At 40.1% G+C, this 18486-nt stretch overlaps 2 protein-coding genes across 2 annotated transcripts in view; both read right to left on the reverse strand.

Annotated features, from left to right (window-relative positions):
• LOC126175419 (cholinesterase-like) overlaps positions 1–18486 on the reverse strand; it is a 423045-nt gene that overhangs the window by 269199 nt on the left and 135360 nt on the right. The window lies entirely within an intron of this gene.
• Positions 1–18486, reverse strand: part of LOC126175420 (acetylcholinesterase-like) — a 118359-nt gene that overhangs the window by 70289 nt on the left and 29584 nt on the right. Inside the window, exon 2 of the mRNA XM_049922219.1 lies at positions 3897–4031. Coding sequence (XP_049778176.1) covers positions 3897–4031 — 135 coding nt within the window. The remainder of the gene's footprint in view (positions 1–3896; positions 4032–18486) is intronic.

Below are 18486 nucleotides of genomic sequence, written 5' to 3' on the forward strand. Positions count from 1 at the left end.
CTTTTTATTCATGTGAGGCTCCTATGTCCTTTTATCTCACAGCAACAGCACTGGAAGCCCTGCTACAACCACGAGAAATTTGTTACTGATGGGCAAATCATTATTTCCACTTCACTTATGATAGCAATTTATAAATAGTACTTCGAGAGCCTTGGTCGAAAAGCACTTTTGTTTATAAAAATAAATTTTTGTGACTAATTCCATTTACAGTCTTGTAGCTGTCGCTCCTAACTGAGTAATTTTCAAATTTTTAGAGCTTTTTAAGATATTGTGATTCGCAAAAATGTACAACGAAGTAGCAAATCCAACATCCACTGAAGAGCCAAAGAGACTGGTACACTTGCTTAATGTCGTGTACGGCCCGCAAGCACACGGAAGTGCCGCAACACGACGTGGCATTGACACGACTAATGTCTAAAGTAGCAATGAAGGGAACTCACATCATGAATCCTGCAGGGCTGTCCATAAATCCTGAAGAGTATGAGTGAGTGGGGATCTCTTCTGTACAGCACGCTGCAAGGCATCCCAGATATGCTCAATAATGTTCATGTCTGGGGAGTTTGGTGGCCAGCGGAACTGTTTAAACTCAGAAGGGTGTTCCTGGAGCCACTCTGCAGCAATTATTTACGTGTGGGGGTGTCGCATTGTCGTGCTGGAATTGCCCAAGTCCGTCGGAATGCACAATAGACATGAATGGATGCAAGTGATGAGACAGGATGCTTATGTACGTGTCACCTGTCACAGTCATATTTAGATGTATCAGGAGTCCCATTTCACTCCAGCTGCACCCGCCCCACACCATTACAGAGCCCGCACCAGCTTGAACCGTCCACTGCTTACATGCAGGACCCATGGATTCATGAGGTTGTCTCCATGCCCGTGCACATCTATACGGTCGCTACAAATTGAAACGAGAGTCTTCGGATCAGGCAACATGTTTCCAATCACCAACATCCAATGTCGGTATTGACGGGCCCAGGCGAGGCGTAAAGCTTTGTGTCCTGCAGTCATCAAGGTTACACGAGTTGGCCTTCGGCTCCGAAAGCCCATATCGATGATTCCTTTAGTATCAAAAACAAACGTGCATCATACACCTTAACGTAAAAAGGTAAGCTTATAAAGCTAACGGTTTCGTTGAATGATTCGCACGCTGACACTTTTTGATGGTCCAGCACTGACATTTGCAGCAATTTGTGGTAGGGTTGCACTTCTGTCATGTTGAACGATTTTCTTCAGTCATCATTGGTCCTGTCTTTGGAAGATCTTTTTCCGGCCGCAGCGATGTCGGAGGTTTGATGTTCTACCGGATTCCTGATATTCACGGTACACTCGTGAAACGGTCGTACGGGAAAATCCCCACTTCATCGCTATCTCGGAGATGTTGCGTTCCACCCCTCGTGCGCCGACTATAACGCTATGTTCAAACGCATTTCAACTTCGATAACCTGCCACTGTAGCAACAACAACCGATTTAACAACTGCGACAGACACTTGTATTATATAGGCGTTTCAGACCGTAGCGTTGTATTCTGCCTGTGGTGTGCGTTCTGTAAGACCTTCGGTACACACACCATCAGATTATTTGACTTGTCGCTCTAACGAAGTAGGCGAGTGTCAGCAATATGTCTCCTGGTCTTATCGTGGCGTGTTTATCTTCTGTCGTTAGGTCAGACGATAGAAATGCCACTTGCACGCTTAGAGTAGCAGATTGACGGTGACCAACTTTAAACAGAACTTGATTAATTTTCACACACATTTATTAAAATAATAAAACGCATAGACATTAATTAACTTGATTCTGGATGCTGTTTACAATTGACAATCTGAAGTTCCTTTGGCCTTGGTACGTTAATCTTATTCTCACATATCTCTGATACTTGACAAAGTGTCTATACATTTATCTTCATGGCTATGTACAGGAATATGGAAATCTTATTAGTGCAGACTGAAACTTGACTATAGACTGGTACAGACATATGCAGACTGGTACAGACTGGTACAGATCAATGCAGACTGACCAATCGGAGGTCTGTACACTCGTTACAATACCTCGCGCGTTCAGGAATCACTGCGCGAGTGTTATCCGCGAGGAGAAAAGTTTCTACGTTAGCAGCAATCTAATTGGCTACGTTACATATTAATACGCGGATCGGCGGAAGCAGAATTTGGTCCGTCTCTATGACAGCGCCATCTCGTAGTGCGGAGACGGACGAGCGCTGCGCCTGCGCTGTTGTGCTTAGCGGGGCGCGCTCTAGTGGGAAAGTTGCGTACGCGTTGACTACGCGGAACTATGTACACAACACTGCCTGTTTATATGTCTCTGTATTAGAATACGCATCCCTGTACCTGTTTCTTTGGCGCTTCAGTGTATTTCGGGACATAGTAGAAGATACCTGGTTTTTAAAAAGCAGCTTCCGGCTCAAATAACGCTTGTGACCAAGAGCCATCCAGAACAAAGGTCCCATAAATTTCCTCAAATTATCAACGCTGATATTACTTTATAACGTCAGTCTTGATGACGGTGGTAATGTCTCTGCAGTTGTTCCAGTAACAAACTTTTGTTCAGCGTAACGGTTTGTTTCCTCCACAATGAAATGGCATACTTCTTCACCAAGAAAAATATTGTAAGCGTCAATGGGATGAATATTTGCTGGTAGATTAACCAAGAGTGCATTGCCCAATCCACAGTTACCAGAAATAACAAAATAGTTTACTTTCCCCTGCACATCAGACCACTTTATTCGTGATGTAGGGAGCCCATCAGTACATGATATCTCTGTAGGTGACAGCTCAGTTTTACTATTATGGTCAGTGGAAGATGAACTTCGATTTCCCCACTTATGGACGTATCATTCGTAACGTGCGTGTGTATGTTTTGTTTCTTTAGTGGAAGTACTTCACCTTCACTACTACTCTAGCTCGAGGAACGAGCACGATTGTCTTCGTGGGAGTTAATGCCACTTCCGAACAGTGACTCATCAGTTAAGCTCGATTCCTTCAATCATTTTTGGATCTGTGCTCTTGTGAATCCATTTTTCACCAAAAACCACAAAGATTGATTGAAAACAAGGACTACGCAACGCCACCCATGTAATCGAAACGCCATTGCCAGCAAGGATCACATACAGGTGCTATATTGTAACCAGGTAACAACTGCCTGTCATCCAGTACTGCACTACAAAACCATCACAGAACTTTTGCCGCTGGCCGGTAGAAAGTGGCGTCCATTTGTTTTCGGCACAACTCTGATAATATATGCATCATAGACAAACACTCACGATTCCTCACGTGATCGCTTATGATGCACACGGCAAAGACTGAAAAATCAGTGTTCATCATATAGGCGTATAACGCACGTGACGGTGAAAGTGTAAATGATTCCCATAGCTTTTTTACACTCTACCTTGTTAAACGCCTTTTCAAAAATAACATAGTAAGCTAGCAATCTAAACTCCCTTCTTTTCAAGGTTACTTGTGCCAAACTGAAAAGTAAGGCAGAACATAATGAATCTTACCTAAAAACCATGTTATACCTCCAACATACGTGCTTCCACTATTGGTATTAAGGTCTTATTTGTAAGTTTAGCCTACAGTTTGTAGCATGAACTTTGTAGAGTTATTTCTCGGTAATTTTGGCATTTTAATTTATAGCCTTTCTTGCAAATAGGGTATATCAAAGATTCATTCCATTCGTGTGACACACGTCTGCTGAACCAGCAAACATTCATAAAGTGTTACTTTATTTGACTATCAACCAATTTTCTGTAACTTGCTCACTGGATGCATTCACAGCTCTCCGTGAACCGATCTGAGTGAAAGTAATCTCACTGGAAGCGAGCTTTAAATAATAATAATCATGATTATAATGATGCAAGTGCTGTCCTCTGTCCACTCACCTCGAAGCGCAGGTCGCCGACCGGCGGCTCGGCGTACGGAATGCCCAGGAAGGCGGAGTACGTCGTGTTGTAGGCGCTCGTGGCTGTGCTGCCTCTCAGTACGCCCTCCTGCACGGCCACCAGCACCTCGTCACCCTGTCGGAGCGTTGTTACGTTTGAGTAAGCGAACGTCACAAATAATTCGAAATACAAAACCTGAAATATGAAGATGCTTCAAATATGAACAACTGTTTCGTTGGTGCACAATTTTCCGCACCTTTTATACAAGTACTTGTTTGGAAACAAAACGCTTTCTCCTGACATTGCAGTACGAGAAAGACGATTAGTTTGTTGACCACCACGTTTGCTTTACTGGCTTGTATTATTATTTTGTCTTTGGTTGTTTAGCTGTGGAGCGTTCTTTAGCAGCATTTTCCAAATTTCTTTTCTCCATTACATAAGTACTGTGGCTAAACATTTTGTGTTATATTTTTGTGTATTGCTTGTATATACTGCGTATTCTGCCTGCCAATTATACACCGAAAACATTAACATTGTGAAGCAATACTCCTTTCGTGATTTGTATTCAGCAAGTTTATATGTTGCTCATTTACTTCTTTGTTTACTGGTATTTCCGTAAGTTTACGTGTCGAATATCTTTTGCTGTAGTAAATACGGTAACGAGGTTGCATCTCTATCTAATAATTTAACTTAAATAGAGATGATCGCGAAAAACACTACTCCTAGTGGAATTTGTATTACTGATGTGTATACGTTACAAATCAGTGGCATTTAGTCTACGTAATTTATAACCTACGATGATGCAAAGTGTTTTATTACCGGTATGTGAGGTCGAAATGCGAGTATTACGGAAATGCTTCACCAACTCTAATAGAAATCCCTTGAGGGAAGGCGACGTTCTTTTGGCAAAACATAGAGAAAGCTTGGAGGATCGCACACGTAGTGTTTTGTAGTTCAAGTAAAATCGTTTACGCTTTGCTGTATTATTTTTACTCAGTATAGCGCATTGGGAGGCACTGAATCAGGATCTTGTACTTCATGCTAGGGGTTCTACAGCGTGATTGAAAAAGGCTCATCCAGATTCACAAGACTATATCTTCTACATGCACAAGGAGAGAAACTTGGGATGAATTTTAACTTGTGCATAGACCTATAAAGTTTTTATTTGTCGGAGAACCATCCGATTGTACAAGGATATACAAGTTGTCTCACCTAACAGTCGTCAGGGCCATTTTCTCTGGTGTTTCGACAGATGTTTGTAATTTTGTTTTTGCAACGTGTTGCTGGAATCAGCCCAAACAAGTTAGCACAGCGCAATATTCGTTTTACCGGTATGTGTTAAGAGGGAAAATAAAACATGAGGAGTAACAAGTAGTTACAGCTCTGCCCTCGCTCGAGCTGACTGATACCACCGTGCAAAAGTCCGCTAGTGAATAGCCGCTGGAATACTGATTATTCTTCATGTTATAAAGTTCCTGTTAATAGATATCGGTAAAATGAATATCACATAAAAATAACGTGGTAGCGCCCTATCAAATGGACATATAACATTCCGACTTATAAATCATTTTGTTTGTAAAGGGGAAACAAACCCAAGCATTCTGTCACCGCTGAGCGTTGTATGAAAAATAAGATGAGCAGAATTTGTTTGGGCTGACACCTGGACACGTCCGGAAGAAGAGACACCACGCATTCACATAACTGATTAGCCTAGATGGGCAATGAATCTACTACCGTCAGAGAGGATACGCAATTACGCCCGTCCTCTTGCTGGCATCTCAAGTTAGCGAGCATGAAGGACATGGACGGAGAGTTCTGATAGTTGGCACTAGTTGGGAATGTGGGTCGGCCGGGAGGAGTGCCGAAATAGTCCTCCCAGTCCCGATAAACACTGTGTCTGAGCACCGCATTGTTTAACATACCTGCCTAGTAAACAGGAGATCCCTGGTTCGAATCCAAGTACAGAACACATTTTCACTTTTCTCCGCCCACTCCGTAAAAAGTCCCTATGTAGCTATCATTAACAGTCCCTTTCATTTCCTTTCTCCCCTCTCCAACTTGAATTTAAGTAGTGTATTTTACTTGCATGCGCATACCCCACTTAGATACATTTTACAATTACGTTTAAAACCAAAGGTTCAATGTCCTTCCATGGACCACACGACAAAACATCCAGACGTTAGTCCAAAGTAATTGGAAGGGGAGCCACGTACACAGAAACTCACGCGAAAACCATCCCAAAAAGAAATCACGTACCTTGAGGTCACGTAACAATGGAGGCCAACGGTGCAATGTGAGATCCGTACACCGGTCACGGTCCACCCATCATTCAGGCAGCTCATTGTTAGGAAATGCTGTTAGATGCAGCTGCCAGTGTGGTGGTGCTGTAACCTTTTCGACATGTTCTCATATCTGAGGAAGATGCCAGGTGTACATCGATGTTTTCCATCGATCAGTTTTCTTCGGAAAATTGTCGTAAAACTACGCAGCTCTGAGACTCGAGCTCGACCTTGCTGTGTTATCCATATTTTAAAATTGTAACAGTTCGCGCTCGCTGTTGCCTTATCACTGAACACTAGACTTGAAATTACATTTCTGTTTTCTATCTCCACACTCTTGATGACACTAAACTCTACACATTGTTACCACATGCATGAAGGAATTATTGCGTTGGCGTCATTGTTTGAAAAGCAAACAACGTGAAAAAAAAATGCTTCCGACATCCCCACGAGGAATCGCTAACTCCCGCCTAGCACGATGAGTTTATTTATGAGCACTACACGCAAAACTCCATTCAATGATGCAAACAACATTCTGGGGAGGGTAAACACAGATTTGAGATATTGCGGATATCGATGAATAGAATATTCAGTCAATAACAATTTAAATTTCATAAAAATTACAACAATTAAAAAAGTCAGAAATGATGAGGTGTGTCGAAAAGCTGCATAAATCTATAAGGAACCTTATTCACAACTACCCGTTTCACGTCAGTATAGATAGACTAGGGTGACCAAACGTCCCGGAAAACCGGGATTGTCCCTGTTTTCATCCCTATGTTCCGGTGTCCCGAAACTTTCTCAAATTTTTGTGATTTCGCTATATTAAAGGAAATACAACACAAGAAATTAATATATTTTAGCTTATTTGTCTAAAACCTCCATTGTCGCATACTAATAATCATAGTATCAGTATTGATACACTCAGGCAATAATTTACTTTGAGCGGTACTTTGGCCAACAAGTAGTAAGTTGCATTATTGTAACACAACTATGAAACCGTCCGATTGTCGCGCCACTTACTCACACACTCATTGTCAGAACAGTGTAGTAGTTGATGTTTTGTCAGACAAACTGCAATAGTTTTTTCTCATATTAGTGGTATTATTGCTGCAGTACTGTGAAACGCAATGCCGAAACGTGTCTGCAAGTTCAGTGACTGTTATTCCAAGGAATGGAATTTCATTAAGAACGGTCGTTTTGATTACGAAGCAGAGTGTTCCGTATGTAACTGTTTTATTAGTATAAGTCATGGTGGACGTTCCGTTCCGTTCCGTTCCGATGACATCAGGTCAAAGAAACACATTAACAGATACATTGCACCGAGCTGCAGTAAAACTCTACAAAATTATTTTGTGAAACATCAGTCAAGTGAAGAGACGAAAGTTCGAGCAGCCGATCTTACACTAGCCTACCACACGGTAAAACGTCACCAAACTTATAGATCTAGTGATTGTACTAATAAGCTTAACAGCATTACGTTTGATGATTCTTCCATTGCAAAAAAAGTTTAGTTCAGCAAGAACTAAAGTGTCAGCCTTAGTGAAAGGAGTTATTGCTCCCCAGAGTGTAAAGGAAAGCCTTGAATACATCAAAAAGTCTTCTTTTCACGTTATATCCACTGATGCCATCAATCATAAGGGCCCTAAAATATTTCCGTTTGTTGTTCAGTTTTTCGATATTAATCAGGGAATTCAGACCAAACTTTTGAAGGTGAGTTCCCTACCTAATGAAACATCTGACGAAATTTCAAGATTTTGTATGAATACTATCGAAATTTTTGGTCTTGAGAAAAATAAATGTGTGACATTTTGTGGAGATAACACCAACACAAACTTTGGTGGTTTAAAAAGACAAGGCAAATGCAACGTATTTACCAAATAAAAGGCAACATTGCATGAAAACATTGAAGGCATAGGGTGCCCTGCACATGTTTTACACAATAGCGTGCAGACATCTGCTGACAGTTTAAGCTGTGATGTTAAAACTATCGTCATGAAGGTATACTCACACTTTTACATATATACTGTTAGAACAAAGAGGCTTAAGGAGTTCTGTGATTATGTGGGAACTGGATATATGAATGTAATGTGTCACTCGAAAACTCGCTGGTTATCACTACTTCCAGCAGTTGAAAGAGTAATCCGGTGTTTGAACCGTTAAAAGACTTTTTCCTAAATGAAGACAAAGCCCCCAAAATATTGGTTCAGTTTTTCAGTAACCCTTTAAGTGAAGCCTACTTATGGTTCATTCACAGTCAGCTTAGCACTTTGCAGCATGGGATAAAGGAAATTGAGGGAAGCATGAAAAGTGTAATAGAGGTAAATGATGTTTTGAAAAATACTATTGAAACTGTTACTAAGAGGAGAAAACAGTAGTTCATTTCTTTTAATGTTAAATCTGTCCTTAAAAGAGCAGAAGTATCAGAAGCAGCGGAAAGGAGTTTTAGAGAAGAAGTTAACAAGTTTTATGTCACTTGAGTAGAATATCTCAGCAAGTGGAGCGCCTCATATTTACCCTCATCGCCGGTGTTTGATTGGATGTTACTGAAGAGAGTTCCAAAATAGGGAAGTGTCGAAGATACAGTTTCTTATTTGAAGAATAAAGAGATTGAAATCGATGATTCCATTCTCTTTGATCAGTTCGGCATACTGACAAATTTTGTTGAAGAAATTCTTCACAAGTGGAGTGATGAAAAAAAAAACACAATTGGAATGTCATGAGAAGTGAGTGAGTTTTTTTAAAAGCTGTGACTGTCGCAGCATTACTCTGAGTTGGTAATAATTGCAAGGTATTTATTTGCAATCCCAGCCCATAATGCTAATGTGGAAAGAATATTTTTGTTCATGAATATCCAGTGGACTGATGAAAGAAACAGAATGGAGGTGGACTCTCTTGAAGCAATCCTGCAGATCCTGTACAACTACAAAATGGATTGTGCCGAGTTTTATCACTGTGTCTCAAAGAACAAAGACATGATCAAGAAGGCCGGAGGCAGTATAAAAGAACCCTTTTCTCCACGGACAGTCAATTCCATCTACAAGTGCTCAGTAATATTAAAGCTCATGTTAATATTAATTGTTTAAAATTTGAATGGCTGTAAAATTTTTAAAATTGTAATACATTTCTTTATTACTGTATACGTTTATCAAATGTCATTAATTATACAGATAATCTAGATTATATCAATCTTTTGTATCCTCTTATTAGTTATAATAATCGGGTTAGCAAAATGTATCAACAAAACATTAATATTTAAAACTAAGAAACCTGGGTACATGTGGAATGAGGTGTCCATTGGCACACGGGTAAATGTGTCCCGGTTTTCACCGAAAATAATTTTGTCACCCCATGAACCATGGACCTTGCCGTTGGTGGGGAGGCTTGCGTGCCTCAGCGATACAGATGGCCGTACCGTAGGTGCAACCACAACGGAGGGGTATCTGTTGAGAGGCCAGACAAACGTGTGGTTCCTGAAGAGGGGCAGCAGCCATTTCAGTAGTTGCAGGGGCAACAGTCTGGATGATTGACTGACCTGGCCTTGCAACATTAACCAAAACGGCCTTGCTGTGCTGGTACTGCGAACGGCTTAAAGGAAGGGGAAACTAAGGCCGTAATTTTTCCCGAGGGCATGCAGCTTAACTGCATGGTTATATGATGATGGCATCCTCTTGGGTAAAATATTCCGGAGGTAAATTAGTCCCCCATTCGGATCTCCGGGCGGGGACTACTCAAGATGGACGTCGTTATCAGGAAAAAGAAAACTGGAGTTCTACGGAACGGAGCGTGGAACGTCAGATCCCTTAACCGGGAAGGTAGATTAGAAAATTTAAAAAGGGAAATGGATAGGTTAAAGTTAGATATAGTGGGAATTTGCGAAGTTCGGTGGCAGGAGGAACAAGACTTCTGGTCAGGTGACTACAGGGTTCTAAACACTAAATCAAATAGGGGTAATGCAGGAGTAGGTTTAATAAGGAATAAAAAAATAGGTTTGCGGGTAAGCTACTACAAACAGCATAGTGAACGCATTATTGTGGCCAAGATAGACACGAAGCCCACGCCTACTACAGTACTACAAGTATATATATGCCAACTAGCTCTGCAGATGATGAAGAAATTGAAGAAATGTATGATGAGATAAAAGAAATTATTCAGGTAGTGAAGGGAGACGAAAATTTAATAGTCATGGGTGACTGGAATTCGGTAGTAGGAAAAGGGAGAGAAGGAAACATAGTAGGTGAATATGGATTGGGGATAAGAAATGAAAGAGGAAGCCGCCTGGTAGAGTTTTGCACAGAGCATAACTTATTCATAGCTAACATTTGGTTCAAGAATCATGAAAGAAGGTTGTATACATGGAAGAATCCTGGAGATACTAGAAGGTATCAGATAGACTATATAATGGTAAGACAGAGATTTAGGAACCAGGTTTTAAACTGTAAGACATTTTCAGGGGCAGATGTGGACTCTGACCACAATCTATTGGTTATGAACTGTAGATTAAAACTGAAGAAACCGCAAAAAAGGTGGGAATTTAAGGAGATGGGACCTGGATAAACTGAAAGAACCAGAGGTTGTACAGAGTTCCAGGGAGAGCATAAAGGAAGAATTGACAGGAATGGAGGAAAGGAGTACAGTAGATGAAGAATGGGTAGCTCTGAGGGATGAAGTAGTAAAGGCAGCAGAGGATCAAGTAGGTAAGAAGACGAGGGCTAGTAGAACTCCTTGGGTAACAGAAGAAATATTGAACTTAATTGATGAAAGGAGAAAATATAAAAATGCAGTAAAAGAAGGAGGCAAAAAGGAATATAGACGTCCAAAAATGAGATCGACAGGAAGTGCAAAATGGCTAAGCAGGGATGGCTAGAGGACAAATGTAAGGATGTAGAGGCTTATCTCGCTAGGGGTAAGATAGATACTGCCTACAGGAAAATTAAAGAGACCTTTGGAGAAAAGAGAACCACTTGTATGAATATCAAGAGCTCAGATGGAAATCCAGTTCTAAGCAAAGAAGGGAAAGCAGAAAGGTGGAAGGAGTATATAGAAGGTCTATACAAGGGCGATGTACTTGAGGACAATATTATGGAAATGGAAGAGGATGTAGATGAAGATGAAATGGGAGATACGATACTGCGTGAAGAATTTGACAGAGCACTGAACGACATGAGTCGAAACAAGGCCCCGAAAGTAGACAGCATTCCATTAGAACTACTGACGGCCTTGGGAGAGCCAGTCCCGACAAAACTCTACCATCTGGTGAGCAAGATGTATGAGACTGGCGAAATACCCTCAGACTTCAAGAAGAATATAATAATTCCAATCCCAAAGAAAGTAGGTGTTGACAGATGTGAAAATTACCGAACTATCAGTTTAATAATTCACAGCTGCAAAATATTAAGGCGAATTCTTTACAGACGAATGGAAAAACTGGTGGAAGCCGACCTTGGGGAACATCAGTTTGGATTCCGTAGAAATGTTGGAACACGTGAGGCAATACTGACCTTACGACTTATCTTAGAAGAAAGATTAAGGAAAGCCAAATCTACGTTTCTAGCATTTGTAGACTTAGAGAAAGCTTTTGACAATGTTGACTGGGATACTCTCTTTCAAATTCTAAAGGTGGCAGGGGTAAAATACAGGGAGCGAAAGGCTATTTACAATTTGTACAGAAACCAGATGGCAGTTATAAGAGTCGAGGGGCATGAAAGGGAGGCAGTGGTTGGAAAGGGAGTGACACAGGGTTGTAGCCTCTCCCTGATGTTATTCAATCTTTATATTGAGCAAGCAGTAAGGGAAACAAAAGAGAAATTCGGAGTAGGTATTAAAATCCAGGGAGAAAAAATAAAAACTTTGAAATTCGCCGATGACATTGTAACTCTATCAGCAAAGGACTTGGAAGAGCAGTTGAACGGAATGGACAGTGTCTTGAAAGGACGATATAAGATTAACATCAACAAAAGCAAAACGAGGATAATGGAATGTAGTCGAACTAAGTCGGGTGATGCTGAGGGAATTAGATTAGGAAATGAGACACTTAAAGTAGTAAATGAGTTTTGCTATTTGGGGAGCAAAATAACTGATGATGGTCGAAGTAGAGAAGATATAAAATGTAGACTGGCAATGGCAAGGAAAGCGTTTCTGAAGAAGAGAAATTTGTTAACATCGAGTATAGATTTAAGTGTCAGGAAGTCGGTTCTGAATGTATTTGTATGGAGTGTAGCCATGTATGGAAGTGAAACATGGACGATAAATAGTTTGGACAAGAAGAGAGTAGAAGCTTCCGAAATGTAGTACTACAGAAGAATGCTGAAGATTAGATGGGTAGATCACATAACTAATGATGAAGTATTGAATAGAATTGGGGAGGAGTTTGTGGCACAACTTGACAAAAAGAAGGGACCAGTTAGTAGGACATGTTCTGAGGCATCAAGGGATCACAAATTTAGCATTGGAGGGCAGCGTGAGGGGAAAAATCGTAGAGGGAGACCAAGAGATGAATACACTAAGCGGATTCAGAAGGCTGTGGGTTGCAGTAAGTACTGGGAGATGAAGAACCTTGCACAGGATAGGGTAGCATGGAGAGCTGCATCAAACCAGTCTCAGGACTAAAGACCACAACAACAACAACAGTATAGACGCATCTTATAATCGTTACATTTTCAATAAGTTTTTTGTTATTTACATCTGTAGAATGATTTTGCAGTAGATTTTCCCTTACATAAACAAACATATTCCTGAAACTACTGGTACCGTCGTCAAATTCTGTGACCTATAGTGACGTACTTGCGGCGAAACGCACGCCGCGCTGTTGTAACTTAAATGATCCTATGAGATGGACTAATCAAAACGCCTTTTGTTACTTTATTATCAGCATTTCGACACTACATACGTTGGGCAATGAATGAGCTAGCGTGGAAGCTGTACAGGAATACCTTTTCCGACAGCCACATAGATCAGCAACTTACAACCGGTACCAAGGGAAATAATTAGTTTCAGTGATTAAAGATTTTTCTTAATCGTCAATCGTTTTATCTTGTGAAATATCATGAATCTTTTTAAACTCCTTCTATCTTAAATTTCGAGACCTTCCCTTCCTTTAGGGGTAATATATTACATTCTTACTCCCACGCAAAGCTCAACGATGAGAGAAAAACGTTAGAGAAGGAACGAAAGGTAGATTATAAACCACCGTTCAGAAGCCAGGATTAACCCTGGTGCCTGAATGCTGCATCGTGATGCGTTTTGTACAGGATTCACGATTTAAAACTTAGTGGCAGAAACAGGGTACATTATTTCGCTACGTAAATGTTGGAGTGTATCGTAAGAAACTGACAAGTCAAATCATAATGAGATTTTGACGGGAAAAAGTCGGTATTCTTTTACGAGAGATTACTATTGGTATTTTCTGGACAGAACAATACATCTTTTTATAATGAAATGATGTGAAAGCCGAGTTTACAGCCTCCAGCGACGAAAATGATTGAGGCAAGGCGGATATCCACAGTGAGACCCCAGTACATCCAAAGGGCTAACCTGATTGGTAAAATGTGTAAGACTTGCCGATACGCATCAGACGCTTATTGATGCAGATCAGGAACGAAGGAATATAGTGAGACTGAAACAGTACCTCGACTATCCACACAGGACTATGCAAAGTATTATAAACATTCATTTTACATTCAAAGATGCTACATAGCTCAGTCTGCTTCTAAGAAAGCAGGTTGTTGCTCTTAAGGTAGATTCTTCTTAAATTTCTTTGCTGTATTTCAGCGTAAACATTGTCAAGGGTGAGATATCACTGAAGATAGGGAAGTATTTACCTTGACTGTGACCACCAACCAGAACAGCAGAAAGGTGCACGTGGGAGACATTCGGATTGCCTGCATGGCTGCCGTGCTCTGACACTCCCGTCTGCCTTACAACTGCAGCACGAGGTATTAGCCACGTCTCCAGTAAGCACATCACTGTTCCAAGGTTACCTGGTTATCAGGCGGAAGGAGAAAGGGAAAACAGACAGCGTCCTTTGCACCTAGCTGTCGTATCTAAAATATCATATTCTAATCACCTACTTAATAAACAGTCTTCTGTGTTGAGTGGGTCTAATTAAGCAATAAACTGATTGAAGTGAGAGCTGTCATAGATAACAAAGTGGCAACTGGACTACATAATTCTGCATGTGCTAAGTGTCTATATAGTTAGCACTGCGCAGCGAAAATTACACAGAGATAATACAAAGTAGTCATACGTGGAGTGTTTCCATAAACATAGTGGAGATTTTTGGGAAATAAAGAAGACAAATTTTCGACATTACTGAGTGTTTCGTGAACCGTAGGCAGATAAGAGGAAGAAATGTGGTCTCTTGAAGAGAATGAAAATCGTACAAAAAAAGATGACAGTACTAAACATCCATTAATCAATGAATTGTAACTCGTTCTATATAGCCCATCTATAATATGTCGAAGTAGTTTGCGTTAAGGCTATAAAAGGGAATCTCGAGTATATTCTGTGGGCTTTTTTTATTTCCTTTTATTTATTTTTTTCATTCTGTTTACTTACTGCAACGTACTTCAATTTCATTCCATTCGAGAATACATTATTAATCACTCTTACTCATGAAGTATGTGTTGCATTTCCCTTTTCCTTTTCGATATTATTGTTGTTTCGTATTACGTAACAAACGTCTATATTATTCGATATTTATCAGAATTGATGAAATAAAGGCCATTTGTTATCGTTATTCATAGAAAACAAATCAGAAACACGCCTAAATTCCAGTCATAGAAAATTATTCTCTCACATTCAAATTTACAGAAGCTTTAACGTTAACAGTTGAGAAAAAATATATGCACAATGTGCAAGTAATGGAAGGTCGCGCCGTTAACTTAACACGCACGTACTGCGTTTGCATCTACGTTGTTTGTAAGATTGTGCTACACCTAGTGTAAGTACTTTGTGCATCGACACAGCGACTTATCAAGCCACGATATTTTTGTTTAAACTGTTTATGATCCACGCCTGTCATGCCAATACAGAATTGATTATTTCAGGAGAGCCATACTAAACGCCACAGATAGGAGTATTTCATGCAAAAAGTAGTCCAAAATTACTGTGTTTTTTTTGTACGTGTTTGTAGGGTAATAACGTACTTACATACTTTATAGTATGAACTAAACAAAATTATTGGTTTTTTCATTAGATTCTTTATTTATTGACTACAATACTATGTATTATTCAAATGATGCCTCCTAGTCTTGTTCATCTGAGCAGTCTGTTTTTACTGGGGACTCCTCTTCTTCTTCATTTTCAGCCTGAGATACATGCCTAATCCGTCATGCACCTGAGAGCAGTAAGTCTAATGTTTCTTGTGAGAAAGATTTCCTTGTTTCTTTTGGCTTCAGCCTCGTATCTTTTATTAATAGATCAGGTGTCATTAGTAGCGAGTTTATTATGTCTAACAGCAGGCCTCGTCTGATGCTTCTGATAAACTGTCTATGGGTAATATGCAATGACAGTTGAGGAAGACACCAAAATCTTTTGTACATACGATGCCATTGATATAAATATGTATTAACGGATATATGTGTGGCCATATATGGATATATATAAATCAACATATTATTTCTGTCTTATGTCTACTAGCAATAGCTTCTAGAATGACACTGAAACGATAGATGAGTTGCAGATCTACACTTGTTTTTTCTGCTGAAGTTTCAGGGTCTGCAAAAAGTCTTCTACTGATGTTTCCATACCCTTGCTTAGGAACATCTACAATTAATTTTAGTAGATTTATAAACATTCATTGTGTGACTTTTTCCTCTTTTCGACAAGTTTCTTTTCCTCTTTGGAACGGATTTGCCACTTCTTGTTGTCACGGTTCTTAGTCTTCGCTTATATTAGTACATTAATACTCCAGTTGCGTGATTTCTCTCACCTCCTTTAGCGAATAACACTCGAAGAAGTTTACAAGTTACCTCTACCACACACCTCTTACTATCCGACAATGTCCACTACACTGGAACGTTGAAGCATCAATAGGGCGATTTTAGGCAGTTTTACTGGTAACCACCCTGCAGTCTGCCAAGGAGCTATATTGTATACAAAAGGGAAATAGATACTTGTGACTACCAAGCGTGGCCCAAAACTTCAGACGTCTTACTCTGACGTTACCTCTGGTAATCAAGTCCAAAGCAGACACTCGTTGCGGTATAATTCATCTCACCACATTCGACGAGTCACGTTCAAAAATGTCGTCGCATTTCCTCTAACGCAACTCCCACTAAACGGCAGAATGACCGTTGTGCTGTGTTTTGGGACTGGTTGTTTTCTAGTAGTTTTTGGGTAAATACCGGGCGATATTTTTTGTGATCACTGAAGAGTCTAGTCTCGGGTACTAGTGAATTCCACGTCATCGCCTGGCTTTACTCTTCAAATTACTGTCTTACCATAGTCTATCCAAGGCACATACTACTTGTGTCAACAAGATTACTCTCCTGAGAATGAGGTCGCTTATGCTAATCTCTACTGCACGTATTTGTTGCCTGTGACGCTCGTTATTCTGGGAACGGGGAATTATGGATTGGTGGTGCAAGACAGCTTTCTATGTGCAGTGTGCCAAGTGTCATATCGTGGCCCCATACTGACATTGAATCACAAGTGAACCCCTTGACGAACTCGTAGCCCAACACCTCAGACAATGGCTCGCAGTTCATACACGACGACATACAGTATAAGGCCGCCTACCAGCCCAAAATCAACCCCTGTCCGATCCCATCTACTCTAAGGGTCTTCAAAACAGCAGCGTGAGAAGTTGTTCTCTTCTAAACCCCTAAAAAACTACAAATTGAAACTGCCCGTACTATTCTGTCCTCTCAGTCATCTGCCCTCCATATTCATATCTCGCCGACTTGTACCCAGATCTGATATACCACAAGAACTTGAGATCATGAAACACATCCCAAACCTCTCAAAAAAATAAATCATATTCCGAAAATATTCTCCTAATGAAATCCGAAAACCCTAAATTCCAAACTGACTTCTTTCGCAAAATGTGCTGCTACCGGAAGAAAATGTATTGTATTTTTATTCGCATCGCCAATTTCGAGATTTTAAATCACGTTCTCAAACTTTTTTCCGTCACAATAACGGTGATTCTGTTATTCATAGTAATGGCAATCTTTACAACCTGTATAGAAACGGACTTCATTTCCATTATTTTATGATGTGTGAAAATGGAAACAGTTTCAGTGTTGCTCTCGTAAACGTCATAAAAATCAGTTTTCTACTACGTGCAAAATTTTCTAATATTTAAGTCACGATCACTCGTACAGCAAGCGGGAAATATAGACAGTAGTTAAGTATTCTATGGTTACTAGTGAATCGAGCACCAAATGAAATGATAGAACAAGTACTTATTCAAAGTAAATATCACCACTATGTAACACTGCTAACATATAAACGCCTGTTAGCAAGTGGGATACTTATTTCAGTGTTTCTTAAGATATGCAGAGTGTAACGGTACCCGTATTTTTATTGGTGACCGAGGATAGTTTACTGAACACCATTACATAAATATTTGCTTCATTTGCGGACTAATAATTATATTTTTAGGAATAGTATGTCTTTAGGTTAATTAGCATCTCGAAGTACACGTGACAAGACCATGCCATTAACTCTTTTTGCCCCTGATGGCACCCCAGACTTTGAAGTGTGGACATGTGGATGCAAAACATTTAGTTCGTACTGCAGGCATAGACCATTTAGTGGTACAGTTAGGACTGTGTAGAAAAGATCAGGTAGTGAAATATGTGACGTGTTTGTGGGAAGATTGTTTGACACAGAGAAAAAAACAATCAGCACACTTATCTAAGGTACTATATATCCATTATACCCTCTATATTCACAATATGTACGTGATTGCATAATGTTAGCTTATTTTCTGATCGTCGTGAAATTAGTACTGATGCAATTGACCTTTACAGGTTTGAGAGGATAATTAGTTTACCAACTGTAGCTCGTTGATAAGATAAACTTAAAAGGCAATCACTATATTAACTAGAAAGAAACATCGATGCCATGTCCCAGACTAAGGAAGATCTTTAGGCAGCTACTACATATTTTTCTTTCACCTGTATCTACATCGACGTGCCTACTTTGCAATTCACACTTAAGCGCGTGGGAGGGAGTACTTCGAACCACCTTCAAACTAGTTCCCTATCGTTTCACTCGTTAACAGCAAGTAGGAAAAATGTACACTTAAATCTTTCGGTACAGGCTCTGATTTATTTCATCATGATGATCATTCCTCCATAAGT

Source organism: Schistocerca cancellata, chromosome 3 (assembly GCF_023864275.1).
Source record: "Schistocerca cancellata isolate TAMUIC-IGC-003103 chromosome 3, iqSchCanc2.1, whole genome shotgun sequence".
In the NCBI taxonomy this organism is placed as follows: domain Eukaryota; kingdom Metazoa; phylum Arthropoda; class Insecta; order Orthoptera; family Acrididae; genus Schistocerca; species Schistocerca cancellata.